General features: G+C 40.8%; 1 protein-coding gene and 1 non-coding gene across 2 annotated transcripts in view; both read right to left on the reverse strand.

Annotated features, from left to right (window-relative positions):
- The window catches only part of bbs9 (Bardet-Biedl syndrome 9), a 61,460-nt gene extending 50,826 nt beyond the window's left edge, over positions 1-10,634 (reverse strand). Inside the window, exons 1-6 of the mRNA XM_077527122.1 lie at positions 10,494-10,634; positions 9,157-9,268; positions 8,912-9,068; positions 7,356-7,420; positions 6,358-6,471; positions 1,530-1,701 (exon numbers count right to left, since the gene is read on the reverse strand). Coding sequence (XP_077383248.1) covers positions 1,530-1,701; positions 6,358-6,471; positions 7,356-7,420; positions 8,912-9,068; positions 9,157-9,268 — 620 coding nt within the window. The 5' untranslated portion in view covers positions 10,494-10,634. The remainder of the gene's footprint in view (positions 1-1,529; positions 1,702-6,357; positions 6,472-7,355; positions 7,421-8,911; positions 9,069-9,156; positions 9,269-10,493) is intronic.
- Positions 10,635-11,135: 501 nt separating this feature from the next.
- On the reverse strand, positions 11,136-11,207 carry trnap-agg (transfer RNA proline (anticodon AGG)). Its single transcript has one exon. It is a non-coding gene; the product is annotated as a tRNA-Pro (tRNA).
- Positions 11,208-11,230: the final 23 nt, after the last annotated feature.

Below are 11,230 nucleotides of genomic sequence, written 5' to 3' on the forward strand. Positions count from 1 at the left end.
CCGGAGGAGAACTCGCAGATGTGAAGTGAGAGAGGGCTTCCTGGAAATGACTGACTGCTTCAGATAGACACGGAATTAGAATAAAAGTATTAAAAAAGTATAGTATTCTGCTACCGCAATATCATGAATGATGATATTCCACAGCCATCAATTTTCTAGCGCTTGTCCTTATTTGGGGTAGTTGTAACTGAAATTATGAGTTTTTACATAATTTGGAAGTTTTCTTACTTGCAAAGAAATCAACAATATAACATATTTATGGTCAATTATATAAAACGGCCCAACCGATTAATCGGCCATCGATTATAATCGGCCGATTACTGGCCATCAAACATCGGCCAAAACAATCGGCCAATTGGGCCAAATGGCCGATTATTTCCGCCTTAAAACATTATCAAAGAAAACCGAAGTTTCCGACGCTGTGAAAGTGCCCTGAATGCACCATTTTGCTTTCATAGCATTAGCAACTAGCAGGTGTACAGCGTATGTTATTCTGGTTATTCTGTTGCCCCTAAGCGTCCTATAAGTTTTTTAATGACACCGCAGTTGCCGTTAACTGTAAAACTAAATACACAATGTAAAGAATTTCATCCATTGTATATTTAAATAAAAAACATGCTTTGTTTCTAAAACATCACTAGCCTAGCCCTAATAGGAAGTTAGCAAATGCTAACAGGAAGGCAGGAAGCTAGCGACCACTCCGGGAGTGTTTTTCCTTCAAATAACGAATATCCACACACAAATCTTGTGGGAACACATACCCACAGATGAGATAACACTACGCAAAGGCACAAATTCTTCCCAATGTGTGAAAAACGAGTTATTTTAATAGAAATCAATCGCAACTTTCTTCTGTACTCACTTTAAGTGGGTACGCCATGGATGCACAGCACCACACTGCCCCCAAGAGGCCAAAACGCACAGGAACAGTCAAGTCAAGTCATGTTTATTTATATAGTACTTTCAAACAGCATTAGCTGTCATTATTTGTATTATATATATATTTTTAATAAATAATCGGCAGATATAATATATCGGTTGGGCCCTACATAAAAGTTGTACATTTTATTGAGTGAAAGAAGCATTTCATCCTCTACAACAGAAATGTGGACGGTACATTATTATAATAGCATGTAAAGGCCTGACTTGGCCTTCAGTTTTACACCTGTAGACAACTTGTTGAGCTTTTCAAGCACTCCTGTGTGTGAGTGTTGGCACCCGAGTTGAGTTGCATTTGCATGTGTGTGTGCGCGGTGTTTCCAGCGAGATCATCTTCCAGTGAGAGTACAACTTACACAAAAAAATGTTTGCTTAAACTTTACACGAGGCCTGATAGTGCTGGCCAACATAGACATGCACACGTTGCCAAAAGACCGTCTGCAAGTGTGACAACGCACACCTTGTTCACCAAGCGCACTTTCAATACGGCAACACAAAGAGTTCTCGGGTACATTTCTGTGGTTTGTCACATTTTCTTTTCCACTCGCAGAACTTTTGTGTCGACGCTCAACACGAACAGCGAAACTTACTTGTAGCTCTCCAACTGGCGGGCGGAAGACACGGTGAGGAAGCTATCCGTCCGGGGGTTGTAGGCCAGCGGGCCGGGAAGCAGGAAGCCAGGGAGGAACCTTCCGAAGGTGTAGCTGTCCTGCTCGAAGAACATCAGCATGCCGTCCATCGACTGGATGCACAGTGAGTGACCTGGCGGCAACAGGAAAGAGGACAGGGTTGATGTGATTATTTTCTCTACCACTGTTTTTACACACAAGATGGTATAGTCAAAATAATAATATGACTTTAGAGTCAGCCATCAGTCTAGGAAAGGGGTGACCAAACTTTTTCATTTGAGGGCCACATCCAGAAAATCAGAAGGACGCAAGGGCCACTTAATGTTATGAAGAGAAATTGTGTTTAGTCCTAAATTGTACAAATAATTGATGTGTGCTTTTGCATATTCAGAAAAATGCTACAGTATATAAACCAATTTATTTGTAATATGGCAGTAGGGTTATTATAGTTCTGGAATTTTTCATTTTAGTTAAAGTTTTAGTTCTGTGTGACATACTTTCAAACATTATTATTCCGGGTTATATCAAAATAAATCTACTAAAAATCACATTTAATATCATCCCCAAAGGCTCGTGTATTAAATGAATTACCAAAGACTAAAATGAAGTTTGCTATAATTATAGTTAGTTTTGTAAAGTTAAAATGTAGTTTCAGTTAGTTTCGTTTTTTTTTAAAAAGCATTCTTGTTTTTATTTTATTTCGGTAACAATATTGTTTTTGGAATTTTAGTTTTACTTTTTTCATTAGTTTTAGTTAACTAAAATAACCTTTAATGGCACCTGTTTTTCGATACCCTCCCTTCTTACTTTGACCATCTCCAAACATTTTTGTTTTGTTTATTTTGTTTGAACTGAGTCAAATGCCATTTTTAACATATGTGGCAGGCCACTGAAAAATGGACGGCGGGCCGCAAATGGCCCCCGGGCCGTAGTTTGGACACCACTGGTCTAGGCTGTCTGTTTTCATCTTAGGATTCATTTGGATTACAAAATGGCAGCTTCCAACCAAAATGGCCAACTTTCTGTTGGGTCCTACAGACTTTTTCATGCATTCTATTATGACAAACATGCCCACCCAATTTGTCACTGATCGGTAAAACTGGAGCAGACAATTTTTGAGTGAGTTGGGGTATGTCATGTTGGGGACCCCGAAGATATCTAGGGTGGAAAAACTCGTCATGGTTTGCATTGGTTTGGGTTGGTTTTTTGTTTTACTTTTGTTATGGTTCAGGTTTAGTTTGGGTTTTGTCTTTATCATCATGTTTCTTTAGGTTTCATCCATGATCTGTGTTTTGTTTTGTTGTGTTGTGTTGTCCTTGTGTGCCTCCCTAGTCTTGTTAAGCATTATGTCCACTTGTGTTTTGGCCTGCCCTTCTTAATATGTCAACCAATCAGCACCCTCTGCCACTTGGCCTTGCCCAGCTGTGTCTCGTTGTGTCAATTAGTGTGTGTGTATTTAGTCTCTTGTCTCCCCTCTGTCTGGGTTGATTCATTGTTGTCGTCCCTTGAATAAAACCCCATGAATATAATCTTATCTGGAATGTCGGCATTTGCATAATTATGGTTGACGTAGTTTAAACCCTGGCTTCCACCATTTAACCTGCAACAATTTACAACATGGCCTCGCACACAAATGCGCGCACACTCACACACACGCAATAAACATGTTGCTCCTGTTTCATTTCAGCGGTGGCGGCGCTATGCAGAGTGAGGCGTGTTTCACACTCCAACTCAGTCTGATATCTCCATTAACACCTTAGCACATGTACACATACAACACACCATCATAAAACAGCGATGTGACCGGAGGACTATAATTAGGCCTCTATGCGCTATTAAAACACTCACTGCCGTCAAGTGGAGGTCAGGGATACAGTGCGGACACGCACACACATGTGCACGCGCCAACCATCCATCAGCAGAGATTTGGAAAGAAAAGCCACACACTCCTACACACCTCCTCTGTGTAAACACACGTGAGGGTGCATGTGGGTGTGTGTGAGTGATGAGCATGTTCCACAGTGGCCAATAACACAATACAACTACATGGGAAGAGAGTTACACACACACGCATACACACACCGACTTACAGTCAACACTCAGAGACACACTACACATATTCACCTTCTCTCTTTATCTCTCTCTCACTCTCTCATTGTATCACACTCTCTAATTTTTTTTCCTCATTTTCTCTGTGATTTTGTCTCTCACATACTCTCTGTCTCATTCTGTCGCTCTCATTCACGCTCTCATTCGCTGTCTTTCATTCTATCTCTCTCGTTCGCTCTATATCGCTCTCTCACACTCTTAATTGCTCTCACACACATTCTCTCGTTTTGACTCTTATATCTCACCCACATTCTATCTCATCCTATTTCTCTCTCTCGCTCTCTTTTCTCTCTCTCTCACTCATTCTGTCGCTATCATTCACTCTTGCTCTCTCATAACGTCTCTCTCTCTCTCTCTCTCTCTCTCTCTCTCATTCGCTGTCTTTAATTCTGTCTCTCTCTCATTCTCTCTATCTCATTGTTCCTCTCAATCTCTTAATGGCTCTCTCACATACATTCTCACATTTAGTCTCTTATTCTTTCTCTCATACATTCTCTCTCATCCTCTCTCATCCCCTCTCACTCACAAAATCATTGGCTGTCTTTAATTCTGTCTCTCTTTCATTCTCTCTATATCACGTTCTCATATTTCCTCTCACTCTCTTAATCACTCTCACACATTCTCTCATTTTGTCTCTTATTCTCTCTCATACATTCTCTCCCATCCTCTCGCTCATTCTCTCTTACTCTCTTACTCATCCTCTCTGTCACTGTCTCATTTGTTCTCCCTCTCTCCCACTCTCTCTCACACCCTCACAAATTCTCTCATTTTGTCTCTCTTGTTCTCTCTCTCACACATTCTTTCTCGTCCTCTCGCTCATTCTCTCTTACTCTCCACTCCTCTCTCTCACTGTCTCATTTGTTCTCCCTCTCTCCCTCTTTCAAACTCTCACACATCTCTCTCACACACATTCTCTCTCTCTCTCTCTCTCTCTCTCTCTCTCTCTCTCTCTCTCTCTCTCTCTCTCTCTCTCTCTCTCTCTCTCTCTCTCTCTCTCTCTCATGCCTGAAGAGAACAGACTCAAATACAGAACATGCAAACTCCAATCCTCAGCTCACAATCGAACCCAGAACCTCAGAGCTGTGAGGCAGACTGGCTAACCACCAAGCCCGAAAGGTATCATGAATAATGGAAATAAAAGCCAACATTAATGGCCGTGTGCTATACAGAGAGTCTTGTGTGCAGAGTGCACAGCACAATTGCTCAAGTATAAAAGTGTGCTTCTATACGTTCTATTTTGGTTTATTAGCTTAAGGCTGCGTTATTCAATCCCTCACGTCCACTACAAGCTGACTTATTACACGCCAATAAAAGATAATAACCTCAGTTTAAAAATAGCTAGGAAGACGCCATGCTGATGTGGTTTTGCTTTAAGGTCAAGTTAAAGCACCACCATAAAGTTTCTGTGTCTGCGTGGTGTGAGACACGAGACAGAAAAAAAAAAAAAAAAAAAAAAAGGCTCTCTAATGGCTCCTTGTAGATGAACTCTGACCTCCCAGTGAGGTGCAGGGATTTCCCAAACTAAACAGCATTTCATTTAATTTGTTCTAAACCAGTGACTCTCGGTGTGGTACAGTTCAGTCATGTTTAATGCTTAAGTTCAATATGTTTGAATTTCATCTTTAAGAAGGGTCTTATTTAGATACAATTTTTTATTGAACTCTGTTGTGCAATGTATTTGAATTGAATCCTAATTTTGGTTTCAGCGCAGTGAGAATGTTCCAACTGCATAATGTTAAAGTGGCTTACAGTAGTAGTAATATATAGATTATTTATTTTATTTTTTTAAGTATAGCCAATTACTGTTCTAACCTGCTAACAAAAAGACAGCAGAAATACAGCAATTAAGTGGTGGACACTGACCTCTAGTGGTGGAAATCAATAGACATGCGAAAGATAATAATAATAATAATAATAATAATAATAATAATTAATATTATTATAATTAATTATTATTATTATTATTATAAATCCAATTTATATAGTGCTTTTCAGGACACTCAAGTCTTTATCAAGTGTGTATTGTCTATAGTGTGTTTATGTGTGTGTTGCATCACCAAAACCATGTACACGTGTGCTGCTATATGTCACATCATACACACACTCATATATGGTTACATATGCACAGACTCATATGCACACGCACATTCACTAAATAACTAAAGCACATTCACACCAAATTGCACACACACACGCAAACAAATTCTCTAACAATGCCCCCCTAGCAGGGTCTTCATTCACCCTGAAATAATTCCCAGGAATTAAATTTGGAGTTCAGTCAGAACAACACATGCAAAGTTCCTCCAAAGTTCTTTCAGTTCCGGTGTAAAGTTCCTGCTGTGCAAAAGTCTCTCATGTAAATAGGGAGTGAATGAGGGGTCCATCATGCCAGACCACAGTCTGGCATATTCTAAACGCACACACACTCAATTACACACGTGCATGTCTCAACAAAGCACCCTTTATTTGGAATAGTCATTTTCTGCACTTTAAAGGGGATTCCCGTGTGTGTGTGTTGACTTGAGTGTGTGACACAAGTGAGCGTGTACATGCTAGGGTGCATGTGTGAGTTTGTCTTGGACTGTGGTAGGGCTGTCCCCGACTTGCATTTTCCAAAAGGCCAGGGCATGAAACAGCATCATTCAAGTGGGTGACGTGTGTGCGTGCATGTGTGCGTTACCCGTGACCCCTCCAAAGGTTCCATAAGTCATGTTGCAGGAGGTCCTCTGCAGGTTGTGCTCGTAGACCAGTTTGATCTGGTACTGGTCGCCGTGCTCCACGTTGCCCGCCGTGCCTGAGCACAGACATCACCCACCCGTCAATTAACTGCCACTTAACTCATTTGATCCCAAAAATGTATACATCCGTTCTATTTTAAATTAGTCAAGTGTCCCAAAGACGTATTTATATGTTTTTTGCTGGTGTTGTTTTTATGCTAGGGAATGCAGAAAACTTTGATGCAGCCTCTCAACTGCAGTGAATGTGTGTAAAAATGGTAGTAATTACAAAAACGGCCAGCAAGTGGAAGTAGAGTATAAGAGATCAACCAGGGCCATGTTGAAAACAAATTATCCATCCATCCATTTTCTTGACCGCTTAATCCTCACAAGGGTCGTGGGGGGTGCTGGAGCCTATCTCAACTGGCTTTGGGCAGTAGATGGGGTACACCCTAGGGACAATTTGGAGCTCCCAATTAACCTGGCATGCATGTTTTTGGAATGTGGGAGTAGACCGGAGTGCCCGGAGAAGACCCACGCAGGCACGGGGAGAACATGCAAACTCCACCCATGAAGGCCGGAGCCTGGACTCGAACCCGAGTCCCCAGAACTGGGAGGCGGACGTGCTAACCAGTCATTCACCGTGCTGCCCGAAAACAAGCTATTTCCAGTCAATTCTAAACAGATTTGTGAAAAATGATGAAACAGCTATATTCTAATGCTAATCGCTGCAAAACATAAACAGATAGAAATATACTTTTTTTCCTGATGAAAGAAGATACCCTAATCTTTTTTTTTGGTAGGTTGCATGCTTTTATAGAAAAAGAACACAATATCTGTGGGCCTTGCAAGATCAGTCAAAAGTCAGTAAAACAGCCGGAAGCAAATGGGGTTGCTTCAATGAAAATGGCTGGGACTGAATGAGTTAAATAGGAAGAGACACATAGGAGGACAGAGTTACCTAAAACGGAGAAGACGGACAGCTTCCTGGGGTGAAGGACAGCCAGGTGGAGAAGATCTGAACACCTGGAAAACACAACATCATTAGAGTAAGAACACTGCTGATTTTGCTAAGGAACTATGTTCAAGTGAATTGAGGAGCTTCATTTGGACAAAAATGGTGCTTTTTCGCCACTTTGTGGCATCTCAGTGCCAAGAAACTACGTTGAAGAGAGTTGAGGAGTTTCATTTAGACAAAAGCAGTGCTTTGTCACCATCTTGTGGCATCTCAGTGTCAATGAACTTGAGGAGCTTCATTTTGACAAACGTAATGTTTTTAATCAAATTGTCAGTTTTAAACCTCCAAACTCGGGGGTTAAATATTTGTGGATTTACATTATTATCCTCATCCCTTGTGAATAAGCATAGTCTTGCTTCTAAAAGTTTAAACTTTTAACCAATGAACTGTAGCAGAAGCAGCCCATGACGCTACTTCTCCACTGACAAGACATTTGTTGATTTTGTCCTGCTAGAATAAAATGCAGTCTTTAGAAAGGGCCAACCACGACGGAAGGGGAAGCCGATCCCACAAATGTTCTTTCATCCTGGGAAAGCAAAAAAAAAATAAAAAATCTCTGGTGGGCTGCCCACCGCCTCGGTCCGCCCGTCAGTATTTATACTCGCCAGCCTCGCCTCCAGACTGCCCGCCGGATTCCCAGGAGGAATTCCGCGCTGGCAAACCGCAGCTTAAAGCAAACACCGACACGACGCTGTGGGAAGGAAGGAAGGAGGCGATGCCATGGAGTTTTCTTTAACTATTTTTCCGCGAGAAAGCTCACTTTTCATTTCTGCAAAAGGGAGACTAAATGGAGAGAGCGCCATCTGCCTGAAGGATTGAAAGCAAAAGTGGCCAAACTTCCGTGCTCAAAGGCCACATTTGATTTTTAAAATGGACGAAGGGTTCGGCACCATCGTAGTTTAGGCAAAGTAAAAAATAAAAACATTTAAAAAAATGATAAGGTAAAATACGATTGTAAATTAATTTCTCAACCAATTACTTGATAGCAAAACTTAATTATAACAAAGTCACCATAAATGTATACAAAGAATTAACGTGTTTGACGCACAATTTATTTAATTAATTTTGTATTTTATCAAGTACAATAAATAAGTTAATTCATTAGATAACAGCTCATTTGAGTCTTTCTACAGTGTCTTTTTGTCCACTGTTGCTCTATGTTCAGGCCAAAAGCTGATTTGTCTAAAACATTCCATGCAAATGTTTCGTACAGCAACCTTAAATAGCACTGAACTGCACAATTTCATTTCAGTCACGCTACTTCTGCTTAAATCGCCAAGCGTAATCCTCATTTGTGTGCTTGTGAGAGGGATATCAGGCTAAAGCTAATTTGAGTGAGATTAAGTTGCTAAATGTTGCTATAGTCTCATGAATGAACGCGCCCTACATATCACTTTTGTTGCTTCCTCAAGCAATTTTGGAGAGGTTGGTCTTGAAAAGGTTCACCACTCACACTTTTCTCAAGGGTCACATCAACCCTCTGTACCAAATCTACTCACGAGACGAACTTCCCCAGCTCCACCTGGATGACGGCGTTCTGGAGGTGCACCTCCAGGAGCTGCGTCTCGGCCGAGCCCTGGCCCCCCTCAGTGGCTTTGGTGGAGTGAGGGGAGAAGATCCGCAGCATGCCCATGTAGCTGCCCACCACCACCTTGTCTGCATAAGAAGACCAACAGAGAAACTATTGACATAATGGATTTGACTATGACCTGAAATGCATTGCACATTATTTCTATTATGTTACCATGTCCTGTAGCACTGTTGTCCACATCTCCAACGCACATGCACCCCTGGTCAAATTCCTCGCCTTCACCGAGTGTTGCCGACCACCAATCCCGCGCCTTGAACAGAGACATCTGATTGGACAGAGAAGAAGACACAAGAAGGTCAAATTTTGGTCACAAATAGGTTTGAAAAGCGATGTGCAGCTACTCATAAAAGTCCTGACTAAAAACACATCACTGTTTTATTGGTTTCAATATCGTGATTGCGTGATGTTTGCATGAGAGTCGGTTATTATTTTTTAAAGAATGTTACGCTAAATTTATTTTGAGAGCCTTTTTAAGATTTGTCAAGCAAACTTGCTTGTCCTTGGAGAAAAATGACTAATATGATGGCGGCTTACTTGATGAGTCAGTTGTGAAAGTCTTCATCGTGTGTGGTACTCTCTATTATACTGCCCCCACATGACCAAGGCTGGTACACCAAATAATGACTGTATGTTTTTATGAAATATAAATAATTATTTATGATAATATAATGAATAAAACAACTTTTAATCTTGCCTTATGTTGTAATATGTTAAACAAATCGGCAAATTAGCTGATTATTATTATTTTTTTTCCAATTTTAAAAGAGCTAATATGGGCCATCTGAATAATCGCCACAAGTCAGTCAAATCGATTAAAGTGTCACTCAAAAAAAGCCACTTCCTGATACGCTAACACCGGCAGCCAATATGGGAGCGGCATTGGCAGTCATGTGACCATCGCATTCGCGTAAATACGCCTGAGAAGGCAAGCAGCTTTGCTCTTGTCTTAGCACTGACCGAGCAGGTGGAACAGGCAGCTAATCCAGCAAAGTGGCAAATTAAAAGCGACATTCATTTTACAAATTAATACACTTTTAAAGTCATGCTTCTTTACATCAAATCCGGTTTAGTGATGCTCAAAAGTTTCCACCAGACTTCAAAATTGTGTAGGTTTTAAATTATGAAGACTTAAAAGGACTAAATTTTCATGAACAGGTTTTCCATGGGCATTAAACACAACACAATGACTTGTAATAACATTATATTCCTTTCTTTCATATTTCGCTCAAACTGTGAGGCGTCAGCAGATTCCTGCCTCATCTTTGGGGTGTCCAAACATGACATGGAGATTTAAACACATTTCCTGTTTAATTGTCCACGTTTGAGCACTACAATAAGTCATGTTAATAAGTTTTGCAGCTCACGCGCTCACATCAAGGCGCGTTCACAAATGAATTAGCTCGCGGCTAACGCATTAACTTTAGCTTGGCCGGCTAATTAGCTAGCCAGGCGAGTAACCCAGTGTCCAGCAGATGGAATGGGTGTCTTACCTTTTCTTCACCGACGCGTCTGACCAGCCCGCAGGTTTATTACTGCTCGCGGTGGCATAAATCACATTTACCCTCTTGAAGCCATCGTCTTGTTGTCATGGCACTGACGCTCAAACTGGGGCGAGCGTGGCAGTTGTGCGCATGCACGGAAAAGAAATGCTACATGGGAAATGTAGTTCTTTTGTTTTCATTCCGTGACATTTGGCAAGTGCTTTAGCGAAGTAAGGATTATCTCGATATTATTTTATTATTTAATTTAGCAAAAATTTCTTTCTCCTTTTCACAATTTTACAATAAATGAATTATATTATATTAGCAACAGCAAGGACTTCAATGTCCAATACGTTTCGTTGGTTGTAACAGACAATGTGAGTATTTGTAACAATGTGGGGAAAACGGCCAGATGGATGATGGGAAAATGAGTCTTTTGTTTTAAAATCATGGCGCTCTCGGTTGTGGCAAAAATTACAGGCAAAGAAAATTTTTAACAACATAACAATAAACAAATCATCTTAAATGCACGAGATATGTGTTTTTTACAGCTGTAAATAATGGCAATTAACTATAATGCTGAGACAGATTGATAATAATATGATTTATGTGAATGTGCATTGAAATTTGCAAAAAAACAAATCAAAATATGGGCTCGTCCGGGATTTGAACCCGGGACCTCTCGCACCCTAAGCGAGAATCATACCCCTAGACCAACGAGCCACACTTTGCACTTGAAGTCACTC

This window comes from Festucalex cinctus, chromosome 7 (genome assembly GCF_051991245.1).
Source record: "Festucalex cinctus isolate MCC-2025b chromosome 7, RoL_Fcin_1.0, whole genome shotgun sequence".
Taxonomy (NCBI): domain Eukaryota; kingdom Metazoa; phylum Chordata; class Actinopteri; order Syngnathiformes; family Syngnathidae; genus Festucalex; species Festucalex cinctus.